Source organism: Sus scrofa, chromosome 6 (assembly GCF_000003025.6).
Source record: "Sus scrofa isolate TJ Tabasco breed Duroc chromosome 6, Sscrofa11.1, whole genome shotgun sequence".
Classification (NCBI taxonomy): Eukaryota; Metazoa; Chordata; class Mammalia; order Artiodactyla; family Suidae; genus Sus; species Sus scrofa.
In genome coordinates this window covers 150,953,952-150,970,035 of record NC_010448.4, presented here as the reverse complement: position 1 = coordinate 150,970,035, position 16,084 = coordinate 150,953,952, and the positions used below count along the sequence as shown (strand labels likewise).

General features: G+C 41.7%; 1 protein-coding gene across 6 annotated transcripts in view; it reads left to right on the top strand.

Moving 5' to 3' along the window:
* Nucleotides 1–16,084, top strand: part of NFIA (nuclear factor I A) — a 395,772-nt gene that overhangs the window by 259,738 nt on the left and 119,950 nt on the right. For all 6 annotated transcript variants that reach the window (XM_021097780.1, XM_021097779.1, XM_021097784.1 and 3 more), the window contains exon 4: nt 226–300. In XM_021097780.1, the coding sequence (XP_020953439.1) occupies nt 226–300 (75 nt within the window). The remainder of the gene's footprint in view (nt 1–225; nt 301–16,084) is intronic.

The following is a 16,084-nucleotide window of genomic DNA, read 5'->3' as shown; positions in this document are numbered from 1 at the left end:
AGAAATTACCCAGTTGTTGTGTCATAGCTTTCCATAACCTCCAGATTCAAACCAAAAAACCATCCACATCACTAAATGACTATACCCGCCCACGTAAACTCTAACTAGAGCAGAATATGAAATTAGACTTCACCTTTTTAATCACAGTGAAACTAGTATTTAGAATTCTCTTGTCAAATGTCTTCTGTTTATGACACTTTGTTTCTTTTGTTTTTGTTTCCCCAGGACATTTGGGCTTCCAGGACAGTTTTGTCACATCAGGTGTTTTTAGTGTGACTGAGCTAGTAAGAGTGTCACAGAGTAAGTATAATTTCTGCTTTGATTTGGTACAGATTTGCCTTGGGTTTCTGCTTACCTTTTGCCTAGGCCGCCTAGAGACATAAATAGCTTTTGGAATCTCCTTATCATATGCCCATTGGAAGAATTTTGCCTCGTAGTTTGTTTGCCAGCCAAGAATTTAAATCAGGAAAAAGGAAAGATCATTTTCATGTGAGAAGTAGGAAAAGAACTGGGACCCTGAGTGTCTCACATATTCCCTAGAGTATAGTGTGAACCAGGTTTAAACAAATTCTGAGGCTTCCTGGACTTCTAAGAAATTCTGCGTTTTAAAAGAATTTGGTTTTGACCTTTAAAGAATGCTAATGCCCTTAGCATGAGTGACACCGTACAGCGTAATCATTACCAGCTTGTCAATAATCACCAGCAACAGTGAATTAAGAGTACCTGTCACCACCCTGTTCCATTGATCAAAGGCTTATTGATTGTATTTTTGCTATGACATAATCCAGACAGTCCAAGGAGAAGGTATAGGATTCTCCCCCTCCCTCTTCCTACCCCAGACAGACACAGACAGACAGACAGACAGACAGACAGACACACACACACACACACACACACACACACTCACTGTTGCCTTCCTACAAAAACATTTCTTTGTTTCTGTTTAAAAGCATATTTAGGAGTTCCTGTCGTGGCTCAGCAGTTAACAAACCCGACTAGCATCCATGAGAATGTGGGTTTGACCCCTGGCCTTGCTCAGTGGGTTAAGGATCTGACGTTGCCCATGAGCTGTGGTGACCCCTAGCTGGGAAACCTCTATGTGCCATGGGTGTGGCCCTAAAAAGACAAAAGGGGGGGCATTTGATAATTTAAAACGATAAATTTTTTTTTAAAAAAGCAAAATCTATAGTATAACAACTATACTTCAAAAAAATAATAATAATGGAGTTCCTGATGTGGCTGAGTGGGTTAAGGATCTGGCATTGTCACAGCTGCAGCTCAAATTCTATCCCTCGTGAGGGAATTTCCATATGCCCTGAGAGTGGCCAAAAATAACAATAACAATAATAATTTTCATCACATTTCAGACAACTTTACAAGTCCTTGAAAAAAGCATAAGCCTTGGGCATTGTGCCTGTAGTGATTAATGGATTAAAATAAAAGTTTCTAGCTAACATTAAAATAAAGCATACACTGACAATGTTCTAGGTCCCAATATCAAGGAAAAAAGATACCAAATATTAATCTGATCTTTTTATTCCCTTTCTACTTCAAAATACCACTTGTTGATAAATTTGCATTGTTGTGCATTGGTTTCAAGTGCATCAAATACTTTGTTGAATGAGGTGGAGTAAAAATAAACATTTTTTATTTCAGGTTCATACCCTCCACTCACTGCATTACACTCTTGCAAGCCTGATCGAGTAAGCAAGTCAATCTCATGACAAGATATCAGGTCAAGCAAACTGAGCCATCCTGATCACACAGGCTCAGGTTCTGTCTGTTCTTATGTCTTAAGAATCCAGAAAGGAAGATGCAAGGTTGGGGCAGGAGATCTGGAAGTAGAGGGAGAGAGAGTCTATCTACCAGGCACTGTACTAGGTGTTTGTGTATATTATGTAACATTAATCCTTGCAATAAACTTGCCAGATAAGAAATTGCTCTCATTTTTCCAAATGTGCTAAATTGAGGGTCAGGTCATTTACCTGAAGTCAAACCAGCAGGGAAGAATTTAAGCTAAGTCTGTGTAATGCTCATCTGTACTCTTAGACTGGCCCAAGGGAACTTAAAGAAATCTACAACTCAAGACTAGATGGAAAACAGCAGGAAGGCAGCTCTGAGTGTTAGAATTCTAGAGTCAGGGACCCTGGGCTAATGCTAGAAGTTCTGGGATAGGGGAGTTGCAGCTCTAGAGAATGAGGCATTATGAGCAGCAGGCTATGACTTGGAACCAAGATGCTGTTGCCATATTATGGCGTGTACACAGAGTACCAACCAGTGAGCTAGAGATGAGAGTACCTGGTTAACTGGGAGGATATGTGCTGTGCCAAGCAGAGCTGATTAGCCAGCCCTTTGCCATGGACAAATACAGACGCATTTGTATGTGTATTTTTCACCTTTAAGATTTTTTAAAAAGTAGTCATGGAGTTCCCGTCATGGCTCAGCTGTAACAAGCCCAACTAGTATCCATGAAGATGCAGGTTCGATCCCTGGCCTCGCTCAGCGGGTTAAAGGATCCATCGTTGCTGTGAGCTGTGGTGTAGGTCGCAGAAGAGGCTGGGATCTAGCGTTGCTGTGCCCACGGCATAGACTGGTGGCTACAGCTCCAGTTCGACCCCTAGCCTGAGAACTTCCATATGCCCTAAAAAGACAAAAAAATTTTAAAAGTGATCGTCATCCCATGTATTCCCCGTAATTTTAATAATAGTAGTAATTGGGAGTGTATAGATGAGTCTGCCTGTCCTAATGGCATTATTGGGACATAGGTTCATTCATAAAGCCCTTCCTGGGATCTGATCATAGCCTTAAAGAGTGAAAAGAAGATTGATGCACAAGACCTTTTTGATTCTTCCCTGGCTGCTGTAATGCCTACATTTAGTCTTTGTCACCATCAGTGTCCTGAGGTCTGGGAGTTTGTATGCGACGGCCCACACTGCTCAGAACATCCCCAGAAGCATACCCCACCTCCACTCTCTCTGTGTCCCTTTAAGGTCTTAAAGCCCAAGGCCTAGCAGTTCCCAACTTGACTAGGCTTCTGTTCAGTCCACCATAGCATGGTTGCCAAGGGATTTCTCCACCTGCCTTCAAGATTGCCTGGGGGTGGGGCCAGACCACATACTGAATCTGCAGCGGGCCCTGGTCTGTTTCCTGGCCCGTTTAGAGAGCTGTGTTGCTGATGCCTGGCATCGTGAGCGTCCTTCGGCTCTTGAATGCTTTTCGATTCTGCACACTGCTGTGTAATCGCTCTAGGACGCACTCACACATGGCCTCGTGCTGACTGAAACTGTTTGGCAAGAGTGGGACTGGGCTGTGTCAGCTAAACCATGGCTTCAGGCCAAACTGCCATCCAGAGCCCCCTCCCTCCTGCAGATCTTTAATCCAGGGTTGTTGGGGTCTGTGTCTCAAGATCGCCTTGGCCACCCAGGGCAGGATCCCCCAGCTCGTGTTTCCTCACCCTCACATCTTTCTGAAAGACGTAAGCTCAGGCCACATGATGGAGTCAAAATCCTTAACCTCCTTTGCAGTGCTGCTCCCTTCCCCACAGCAGAAGAGCTAAGCATCCATTTCAGAGGTGTAGTGGACACTTTTTCCAGATAAGTGAGCTGGGTGCCTTCTGCAGCCTTGGGATAGAAATAAGCTAAGTGGCCTCTCAGTTGATTAAGTGCGTGATGTGAGCCCTGGTAGGAGCATGATGCAACATTAATATGAAAAATGACCGTAGCCAGCGTTTATCAAGCTTTACCAAGTACCAGGCATTGTGCTAGGCACCTTGTAAACATGACCTCGCTCAGTCTTCTGGACTGCTGTCATTGTCCCTTTTTATAGATAAAGGACATGGTGATGCACAAAGTTGAGAAATTTGCGCTTTTCACTTTGCAATACTCAGCTAGCTCACTGCAGAGGGTTTTGTCATGACCTCTCCTATAACTAAGTGCATTATAGAACTAAGTCCAAAGTTTCTGCCTTTTTATTAAATTAGCATTTCTTGTTAGAGTTGATAAACCTTCTGATTATTAATTTGTGTAGTAAAAAAAGTAAAATGATTTTCAGATAAACCAAAACAAGCAAAATACTTAATTACAACAGTTTTTCCTGAATTTGTTTTCAGGTTTGATTTTTTTTTTAATGAATAGGCTTTTTTTTTTTTTTTTTAAGGGAAGTTTAGGTTTATAGTTAGAGGTTAACAGAAAGTACAGAATTTCAATATAGCCACTGCTCCTCAGTTTCCCCTATTACTAACATGTTTTGTTAGTGTGGTATGTTTATTACAATGGATGAGCTGATATTGATACATTATTATTACCTAAAGTCTGTAGTTTTCGTTAGGGGTCATTCTTTGTGCTGTATAATCTCTGGGTTTTGAAGAATGGATCTAATGATTGCAGTACCATGCGGAATAGTCTCATTTCCTTAAAAACCACCTGTCTTCCCGCTAGCCATCTTCCCACCCTCCCAACCCATGATCTTTCTCTAATTTAGCCTCTTACCGGGATGTTTCTAAGGGTCTCAATGTCATAGAGTTTCTTCCACTTCGTCACAGATTTCTCCTTAACTTCCTCTTAACCTATGCCAGTTCCACCCACTTCCCCCCAGTCACACCGACCTGACCACATACACGGCCCGGAAATTTCACACTAAAGGTGGCCTTAGCTTGAAAATCCTCCCTCTTTCTGGATCTTTCCAATTCAGTTTTTAAATTTGCGAATGTAAATATTGACTTTCCCCAGGTTTCCAGTTAGTTTCTGTTTTTAGTTTTCCTCCTTTTAACTTTAATAGAGGAGGGAGATGCTATTTCGGTATTTCCTCATGAGGATTTACTGAAATAACTATGTGCTAAGTTTGTTGTTTATAATCGTGTTACTAAAGGGTGGCAGTGGCAGAGAAACTCAAGAGAAAGCTGCCGGCTTAGCCTCACACGTTGAGACGTGAGGGTCAAGCGACAAGGTGGCCTGACATTAAATGATCCTGCTCGGATGCGCGGGGGCTGTGGGAAATCAGGGGCTCCTGCTGCCGGCTCCCACCACTTGTTCCCCTCTCACCCTTGCCTCCTGCCTAGCCACCTTTTAATTTTTTGCATCATCCAGAGTCGATGAAAGGCAAGAAAGGAGAGTTCTGTTTCACTTAGCAGCAAAGAGAATACTGTACAGCATAAAAGCAAACATATTCATTCTCCTCCTACCTTTTCCCGCATGTGCTAGGACCATCTGAAAATAGTTCTGGTTATTTATCACTTTGTGCCGGGGGAGGCAGGGCGAAATGCAGACCACGAGACACCGCGCCAGAGAGAAAGAGAGACGTCTCTGCTCTGGGGGAGGGGGTTTACAAGTGCTAACAATGAAGTTCAGAATCGCTAAAGTTGTTTTAGCATAATACTCTGGGGAAAGAGACAGGAACCATCTGTTGAAATGGCTCTTACATGATGCTGCATTTTCAAACAAAGCCTTCTAGAAGCATTTTCAGATGGGTCTCTTTCCTATGAAGTTGCTGCAAAGAGAGCCCACTCTACTGGCTGCTACATGACGCCGCTTAGCTAGCTCTCTGTCAGCCCCCACGCTTGTTTATTTTGTACCAGTGTTTTCCTCGGAGTGTGTGCTTTGAGGCTGTCAAATATCCTTCCTGGGAGAAACCCAGAAAATCCTTCTGAAAAAAATCCAGTACTTCTGCCCATTTCCTTCTAAAGTGCTGACTCTTTGACTTGAAGTTGGTGGAGTGACTCCGAAACCTTAAATACTTCACTGGGAAAGAGGAAAACCGCAAATACACACAGGCCATTGTGACTCTGGCCTGGCGGGTTCTAATTTTCTGGCAGTGGTTTGTACCCCCAAGTCGGCTGCAAGGGTTAAGTAAACTTCGTGGCTGGGGATGACTTCATGGCCCTGGAATTTTGAAAAGCCAGGGTTCTCAGTACGCTGTGGCCAGCCTTAGAGTCTTTGGGTGTGAAAAGCACTCTCAGTTACCCAGACTGATTTTGGGTTCCTGTTGCAGTGCTGCAGAATCTATTAAAATCCAGCAGCTGAATTGTCCTGGCTCTGCCACAAAGCTAAGCTGCTGGGTGGCTACAGGATTCCCGAGCTGTTTGTCAATGGAGAGTGGGAGTGAATGGAGCCAGGCGTATGCCTCAGCCTGGCATGAGGTGGCACCCTAGTGGCTGTTTTCTGCCTTAGAAACGTGCGCTCTGTGTTCTCACACGGGAATCCCAAGATCTCAATCGTAGTTCATTTTTAAAGTTTTCTTTTAAGGCTCTAGGTCCTTTGCGTGTCTTTGGGGACACATTTCCACACCCTAGGGTTTTCTGGCCACCAGTTTAGCAGGGGCTGTTGGCAATATTCTAACCTGCCTGGATGGAGCTTCTACAACAGTTAACTCGGCTCCAAGGTACAATAAGGAAATGAAGCCCTTTGACAGAACAAGCCCAAACTTGAAAATTACAAAATGTTCTTGCAAAGACGGACTCAAAGGAAATTGGTGTAGGATAAGAGATTCTGGATGTCCCAGTCCTTTGGGATGCCATTTAAAGATGTGCAGGATTTTAGGTCTTTGCTAAAGTAGAGCAGATTTGAAACTTTCTTTTCTAAACAAGTGGCCCATTGGTTCACCTCTGATCATGGCCTGGAAATTATTTTTTAAACTAAGGCTGTATTCTTATGCAACCTCTTCTTTCTAAAAGAAACCACTTGGGCTTGAGCATTAAAGGAAGAAACAAAAAGATTATAATAAAAAATAGACTGCAGCCCTAGCATGAACAGTGGCTGTGACCTTGCCTTTTGTTTGCCATTACACAATTCAATGGCAGTCCACTCCAACTATGCTCTCGATCAATATCCTATTAAAGCAGCACAAAAAGTCTCCATAAACTTAGTGGTTAGCTATGTTTATAAATGGAACTCGGCATAATTAGATGGTCAATAGCAGGCTCTACTAGTAATTTTAAAATGAGCATCACACATTTTCTATCTGTAGAAGTCAATGGCACCTATTCCAGAGTAAGGCTTTGGTGTGAAGCAGACAAAAGAGTAGGAATCTCTTTTAAAAATCATAATGCCGATCTCTAAAATGCAGTTTTTCCAGAAAATCTGTTAGTTTATGGAATAGAAAATACTGACGGGCCCTATATATTTTTTCATTTTGCCTAAGCCACCTTATTCTAAATATATGATGACATTGCAAGTGTTTTTATTTTCTAGTTTTAATCAACCCCTCATAGATAAAATAATAAATATTGCCATACTCGTAGGAAGAAAAATATCAGTCTGGCCAGCTTAATTTAGTGGGTTTCCTCTACTATAATTCAATAAATTTTCAAAATAAATACTGAAATTGAATTAGTTCAGAAGGATGTTTTGTTATATAATTTTCTTCTTTTAATTTTCTTTGACATATTTGGGGTGAATATTTGGACAGCAAAGCTGGCAACAAATAGAATGAACTGGCAGTGATAGAAATTTTTGTCAAATGACTCCCTTCTGAATCCCAGCTCACAGTATGTGTGGCCAAACATGGGTTTTTTTTTTTTTTTTCTTTTTTATTTGTCCTACTCTCCTCACCCACTAGAGAAAGAATCACATAAAGTAAAAGGTGTCCCTCCCTTTCCTACGAATTGAAATGTGCATATATACCGTGTTTGGCGTATGTCCTGGCAGTGGTATGACCACCGTGTCGGCTAAAATTAGAGCCACAGTAAGCACAAGCTTCACATTAGCAGACCCATCAGTCAGTGCTAAATGCATGAAGTCCCATCCTTTATTTTTTTAATTTATAGTTGGTTTGCAGTATGTCAATTTCTGCTGTACAGCAAAGTGACTCAGTTTCATATATATATATAATATGTAATATATATATATACACACACACACACACATATATACACTTTTTAATCGTCTTTTCCATCATGGTCTTTCCCAGGAGATTGGATATAGTTCCCTGTGCTGTACAGTAGGACCCTGTTGTCTCGCCAATCTAAATGTAATTGTTTGCATCTACTCACCCCAAACCCCTTTCTGTTGTACTCGTACACCTACAGCCTTCCTGGTTAGAGTTAGCAGTGAGTTTTCATGGCAAGATTTAGAGGACCTCTTGTTTTCTTTCCTTAGCTAAAGCTCCTGCTAAATTTACTTCTTTATCATAAAGATTTGATTCCAGGAGGAGCAAAACACCTAACACCTTGATGTACATGCCCTTTTGTTATCATGATCTCTTTTCATATATTCATCTGTTTTTAATCTTTTCTAGGTAATTCTTTCTATGTATAATATATAATACCTACATGCAAGATGGCATCATGGTATCATAAAATAGTCCAGGATAATAGAGCTGGGCATCTGCTCTGCCAGGTGACTTTGGGAAAGGTTTACCCCCTGCCCAGCTTCGTTTTCCTTATAGGTACCCATCATTTATTTAGTCAGCAAAGATTTCTTTTTATTTCTTTCTTTCTTTATTTTTTATTTTATTTTCCCACTGTATAGCAAGGGGATCAAGTTATCCTTACATGTATACATTACATTTACATTTTTCTCCCCCCACCCTTTGTTCTGTTGCAATCTGAGTATCTAGACATAGTTCTCAGTGCTACTCAGCAGGATCTCCTTGTAAATCTATTCTAAGTTGTGTCTGATAACCCCAACCTCCCGATCCCTCCCACTCCCTCCCCCTCCCATCAGGCAGCCACAAGTCTCTTCTCCAAGTCCATGATTTTCTTTTCTGTGGAGAGGTTCATTTGTGCTGGATATTAGATTCCAGTTATAGGTGATAGCATATGGTATTTGTCTTTGTCTTTCTGACTCATTTCACTGAGTATGAGAGTCTCTAGTTCCATCCATGTTGCCGCAAATGGCACTATGTCATTCTTTTTTCTGGCTGAGTAGTATTCCATTGTGTATCTATACCACATCTTCCTAATTCAATCCTCTGTTGATGGACATTTGGGTTGTTTCCATGTCCTGGCTATTGCGAATAGTGCTGCAATGAACATGCGGGTGCATGTGTCTCCTTTAAGGAGAGTTTTGTCCGGATAGATGCCCAAGAGTGGGATTGCGGGGTCATATGGAAGTTCTGTGTATAGATTTCTAAGGTATCTCCAAACCGTTCTCCATAGTGGCTGCACCAGTTTAAACCATTCCCACCAACAGTGCAGGGGGGTTCCCTTTTCTCCACACCCCCTCTAGCCCTTGTTATTGGTGGACTTATTAATGAGGGCCATTCTGACTGGTGAGAGGTGGTATCTCGTGGTAGTTTTGATTTGCATTTCTCTCATAATCAGGGATGTTGAGCATTTTTTCATGTGTTTGCTGGCCATCTGTATATCTTCCTTGGAGAACAGTCTATCCAGGTCTTTTGCCCATTTTTCCATTGGGTTGTTGGCTTTTTTGCAGTTGGGTTGTATAAGTTGCTTATATATTCTGGAGATTAAGCCCTTGTCCGTTGCATCATTTGAAACTGTTTTCTCCCATTCTGTAAGTTGTCTTTTTGTTTTCTTTGGGGTTTCCTTTGCTGTGCAAAAGCTTTTCAGTTTGATGAGGTCCCATGGGTTTATTTTTGTTCTTATTTCTAGTGCTTTGGGAGACTGACCTGAGAAAATATTCATGATGTTGATGTCAGAGAGTGTTTGGCCTGTGTTCTCTTCTAGGAGTTTGATGGTGTCCTGTCTTATATTTAAGTCTTTCAGCCATTTGGAGTTTATTTTTGTGCATGGCGTGAGGGTGTGTTCTAGTTTCCTTGCTTTGCATGCAGCTGTCCAGGTTTCCCAGCAATGCTTGCTGAATAGACTTTCTTTTTCCCATTTTATGTTCTTGCCTCCCTTGTCAAAGATTAATTGACCATAGGTGTCAGGGTTTATTTCCGGGTTCTCTATTCTGTTCCATTGGTGTGTCTGTCTGTTTTGATACCAGTACCATGCTGTTTTGATGACTGTGGCTTTGTAATATTTCTTGACGTCTGGGAGAGTTATGCCTCCTGCTTGGTTTTTGTTTCTCAGGATTGCTTTGGCAATTCTGGGTCTTTTGCTGTTCCATATAAATTTTTGGAAGCAAAGATTTCTTAAATACCAATTGTTTGCTAGGTCTAAGTCTGAGTGCTAGAAATAGAAGTATCTTTCAGGAGTGTTTCAAGGATGAAGTGAGAAATGTCAAGTGTCTAGCCTATAGTAGAAGTTCATCAATGGTAACTTCTATGATTGTTATTGAACAAAGTCTCTGTCCTGGATGTTTCACTTAGAGCCGGTTCTTGAGCTGACCACAGTACCAGCAAATTTGTTAAATACGTATGTGTGTGTGTCTGTATGTGCTAAGTGTGTATGGTATAAATTAAGAAGGACTGGTTTTAGAATTCGTGTTCTGAAAATGAGTTTATTAGAAGGACCATTCTAGTGATGACCCCTTCAAAGTTAGTTATTCTGAGAGAGTAAGGGCATGCCAATACTCAATCTAGTTCATCTGCTTTAGGAAGCCAGGAAATTCTTATTCCTCACGTTTTCAGCCAAAGCCTATGCTTCTGCATTATTCTGGAAATTTCTCTACCAGGCTGTAGAGTGGATAACAAGATATTTAAAGGTTCTCATTCTAATGCTGACATGTTAACAACCTTGTAAGTGGCCAGCCACATTGTCCTTATGTTTATTAAAGTATTTAAGAAGTATTTAGATCTACAGTATTTGAAATTTTTGCTTTCTCTTTACATTATGGACAAAAAAAATTCCAGCATGCGGCCCATGTGGTTTTTAGCAAATCTTTATTTATGCACTCAATAGCCTCAATTTTTAAAGAACAGATATTCATATGCAGTAGGTAACAGCAGGGAGCTAAAAGGCATTTTTTGGATTTCCAGAAGCCTTATTGCCCCCACAATAAGATCACAAATATTATTGAGATTTTGGCTGGAATATATTGTCCTAACCAGCTTGAGGATTACAAAGACTGTTGCTGATGATCCTACAGGAAGGTCTAGGATGAGATGATCGGTAGGGTTCATCCTGTGCAAAGCTACATATTAGGTCAAATACTGGAATTGAGTTAATCCAGTATGTGATTGGTATGAGTACATATTAACACCCAAGATTTTTCAGTAGATGAAGGAGGAAAAAAATTAAACAGTTTCTTAGTGAAAATATTGCGAACTATTATTGAAGACAGCTGGATTTGTAGGTTGCTGGGATGGGACTCTGTTGACATGGTTTGGTTCCCTAATAGCTAATGGTCACATAGTCCCAGCGTACTCTTGGTTATGGGGCTTACGTTTAGAAGCCCTTCCCTTTTTTATAGATCATTGTGGTGAAAAGACCTCTTAAGCCATCAGATCCATCCCCTGTCAGGGAAGACTTAATCCCATGGCTGAGGCTGTATCAGATACTAAACGGGTACCACATTTGACCTCAGCCAAAAGCTAAGACGAGATGATACTCTAAAATGCAGAAAATCAATTTCAGTCTCAAAGGCAGAGCCCACTAATGCAGGAGATCCGTCAGCACTGCCCATCCCAACGTGGGTTGGGGTTGCTCTGCTGGACCAGGCCCTTGACCCAGTGAAGCACTGCCTGACGCTGGGAACGCTAAAGACCTGTAAAAACAAAGAAGTGATAAGGAGGACAATGAGATAGACCTCTTGCCAGTTACCATTTTTCGATTTAAGTCTTATTGAATTCATCTCCCCAGTAACCTGCGCAAAGGAAAGACAAGGAAACTAGAAATGTGGGTTTCACCTCTGTTTTTTCAGGTGGGTATCTAGAGACATCTGGGTTCAAATCCCAGCTCTGTCACATATTTAACTGTGTGACCTTGATTGTGTTACTTAACCTCCCAGCACATTTTCTCATTTGTAAATGAGAATAATACAAATACATATTTCATGTTCCCATGCAAGGATGAAATGAGATAATTCAGGTAAAACAACTACCTCCTTGCCTGGCGTATAATAAATGCTCAATAAATATTCGTTCTCAGCCATTTTTCATTAACAAGCTTATGTAATTTTAGTTCAGTTCAATAAACATTTGGATGTGTAATATATTACTGTGAGCTGAAGAGAATGCAGGAATAAGTAGGAAAGTTCCTTCCTTTATAGAGTAGATATGTAAGTTTATTGCAACCCAAGGCTGGGCTTTATGGCAATAAAGTGCCGGAATACACTTTATTTACACATTGAACTCACAATAATTATCTATCAAGGATAAACCACCTTCATGTTCACAGTGGGGAGGAAGAGGGTATCAGTGAATCCTTCTGGTTTTAGTAAAAAGGAAAACACTTTTCAGAAATACAAATTCCAGAGTTCCCTTTGTGGCTCAGTGGAAACGAATCTGACTAGTATCCATGAGAACGCAGGTTTGATCCCAGTCTTCACTCAGTGGGTTAAGCATCCAGCATTTTCATGAGCTGTGGTGTAGTTTCTGGATGTGGCTTGGATCTGGTGTTGCTGTGGCTGTGGTGTAGGCCAGTGGCTACAGCTCTGGTTCCACCCCTAGCCTGGAAACCTGCATATGCTGTGGATGGTGCATCCCTAAAAAAAACCAAAAAAGAAAAAGAAAAAAAAGAAATACAAATTCCTCTGTTTAACTTCTCTGCCACCATAAACCTCGTGTCTCGAAACGTGAATGTGTGAAAACGATGCTTTAACTTAGCAGATGCCTTCGAGGGGGTTAAAAATTCTGCTGGCTTTTGGCACCTAGTACTACGTTTCATAAAAAGCATTGCTTCAATCTTACAATAGCAGGGAAGTTCATTGTCACATAGAGGGAAACCCTTGTTTTAGTCCAGTGCCTTTCTTTTACATTCCATTCCGGAAAAACATACTCCTAGCCTGCATTGGGTCAGAGCTTTCGGAAAGGAAGAGCAGAGAAAAGGAGATCAGCACACAGTTTACAGACCAGAAATCTGCTTGGCAAAGGAGTTGCTGAAGACCGTGGCATAGAAGCTGCAGAGAAAGTACCTCTATGATTGATTTCCATTCAAGTCAGACTGACTGCAGTGTGGTCATTTTTCTAACCCATAACTGCTCACGCTGCAGCAGTCTGCTATCTGCAGGGTGTCTGAATTATAGCAGTCTATGTCCGCGTTCCCTCTTACACAAATTACTTACACTGGTTTCTTTTTCCATGCAAATTCATCAGTTTTACAGCCCCTTGTAGCCACAGTCAGGAAACTCTGGCCGAGAGCACAAATTGATAAAATGAGTTAATTTTACAATACTTTTTTTTTTTTCTTTCTAAAAGCCCTCTCTCATAGGCAGTGTTCAGGAAGCATATTATGGTAAAAGGAAGATAACAAAGGAGTTGAATTTTTTTGCTATAAATTACTTTCCAAGTTAATTCCCTTTAACGATGATTCCAGATTTGCTTGAGTTTTCATAGCATTGTGCGTTTACAACTGTGCCTTTGATAGAAAGAAGAACAAGTATTTTCCCATGTTCACTCCTTTTGTGCCAGTGACATGGACTTTCTTACAAGATCTTTGCCACTAGAATGCAAAACAACGCTAAATTGTGCTGGGCCCAAAGAACTGTGTGCTGTTGTTGGACTCTCCCCCTCCAGCCCACCCCACCCCAGCCTTACAAGTTCCCAAAGTCTTAGTGAGTGCATTAGATGATGGAATCAAGAGAGAAATATACTTCTCTTTTTCTTTCGGTAGTAATTTTATAAGTTGGAAATTGAGTACAAAATCCTGCTAGTCTTTTTTGGGGAGATGCCTATTGGCCATTATTCCACCTACTTCCGTTGCCCTGCAGATGTGAGGATGGGCCAGCAATGACTATTAATCACTAAACCAAGTCCCACATGGGCAAGTGTTCTTACAGTTCTTGTCACTGATGGTTCTCAAGCATCTGGAGCAGCACCAGCCACATTCAAGCTGCTCCATACATATTTGGTGAATCCCACTGAAAGCAGCCTCAGGGAAGATATGCCATTAGCCATAGGCTGGGCACACCTGTCATTTAGTTACTGCCCCCCATTGATTCCCATTGAGCAAGTCGTAAGCTCGGTGCACTGTCATCTCCCAGGCAGAGTAGCTTGAAATTTTGGATAGAATTTTTTTCCCCCCCATCATCTTCTCTTTCCAACAGTGCAAGCCTGGGCAGATTGTCTCTGGTGGATGGCAGAAGTTCAATAACCACAACCTTATCCAACTACTAATGTGTACAGAAGAGCAGGTCATTAAGAGGGTTGGCTACTAAAGTAACCCCTTTCTTCCAATAGCCCACATTACTGTAATGATTCCTTAATAGCAAACCATTTATTAAGAAGTGACACAAAGACTACATTCTCTGCATGACAGGAAAGAAGGTGGGGGGAGGGGGATGGATGACTTAGGAATAACATCTTAAGAGACAATTCCCAAAAGTTAACCTTTTGAGACAACCTCCTCAGTGGAACAAAATCCATACATACTTGAAGCTGAAGTAATCGCACTCCTGCTTAAGAGAGTTGAGGAGCCAGTTCTCGCTACTTGTGTATGTTTACAGATGTCTGAGTGTCATTTTGCATCTCTTAAAGCTTGGGAGAGGGGTGCCAATGGAGAGGGTAGTGATTTTCTCTTCTTAACTCAAAGCATGTTTATTGATCACCACCTGTTTCAGAACATAAAAGAGGCTGTGGGATGCATAGGATTAAAGGCCGTCTGGCATAACCCACTGACTTCACCACCTAGGAAAGTTACTAAACCTCCTTGTGCCTCAGTCCTTCCTGGTGGTGTTGTGAGGATTAAGTAGGATGAGGTGCTAAAAGCTCTTAGCTCAGTGTCTGCCAGCAAATGATGCCTGTACATGGTAGTCCTTGTTTTGTAATAGTGATGCCCATAGCAGTGGTGGGGTGGGGTGCTGGCGGTGGTGACAGTGAAGTTTCATTTTTATCATAATTATTATTGGAATTATGAGGTCCAAAGAGTTTAAATGACTCAACCAAGTTCCATAGGTGGTTATTGGCAGGGCTGAACTCTAAACAATCTCTCATGCCTGACCAGCACTTTTTCTCTGCCCTAGGCTGTCTGTCTTCACAGAGCTCAGATTGCACGATCTAGCTGGGTAGAAAATCTTAGGTATGAGAAAAGAACCTAAGAACGACAAAGTCTATGGTCACGTACAAAGGGAGCAAAATCAGGTTTCACAGTATACAGGACAGAGAGGAAGTATTGTGGTTGGTCCAATCTTTCCTTGAAATCCCCTTGTTTGATTGGCAGTGGCTACGTAATCTCTGTAATACACCAGCAGGCAGTTAGTTAGTCCTCAGCGTTAGAAGCTCACCATGACGTCCTGGGCACGTTGTTTAACCCTTAACAACTTTGATTTCCCTGGAAACACTTTAACAAGTCATTTAATCCTTGACAATTTTTCTTTCGCTAATTTGCAAAATGTAATACCATTATTAACAAAGAAGCACATTTTGTTATATACACCTTTTTGATAGTTTCTATTTGTTTGAATAACACAAGCATCTGCTTATGTATGCCTTTTCATAGTGTATAATTAGAAACATGCCTTTGTTTATTGTCTTTTGTCTTTTTAGGGCCACACCCGAGGCACGTGGAGGTTCCCAGGCCAGGGGTGAATCGGAGCTGTAGCCGCTGGCCTGTGCCACAGCCACAGCCACATGGGATCTGAGGCTTGTCTGCGACCTACACCACAGGTCACGGCAACGCCGGATCTGGAACCCACTGAGCAAGGCCAGGGATCGAACCTGCATCCTCATGAATGCTAGTCATATTTGAGAAACATGTCTTTTATACCTGTTTACCACCCTGAAAGAGGGGACAGATACCAACTGTAAAAATTCTGTTTCCTTCCATGACAGTGTAGTTTAGGCCTCCATTCCCTCTCGCCAGGACCCCTGACTCAACCTACCAACTGATTTCCCCACCTCCAGAGTCAGTCTCCTTAGCTGCCTTCCGCAGTCTCTTGTTGTGTTAATGTTCTTCAGATTCAACAAGCATCACCCCCCTTCTCAGAAGCTGTCACGGATCCCACAGATCAGTCACTCACCTCCTACCTCCAAACTTATGTACATCCTCTCTTTTGCTTAGAAACCTTTTCCCGTCTCCATCTGGGCCTCTTTAAATCCTAACCATCTTTGAAGGCTCAGCTTAAGCACCAGCTCTTCCCGAAGTCAA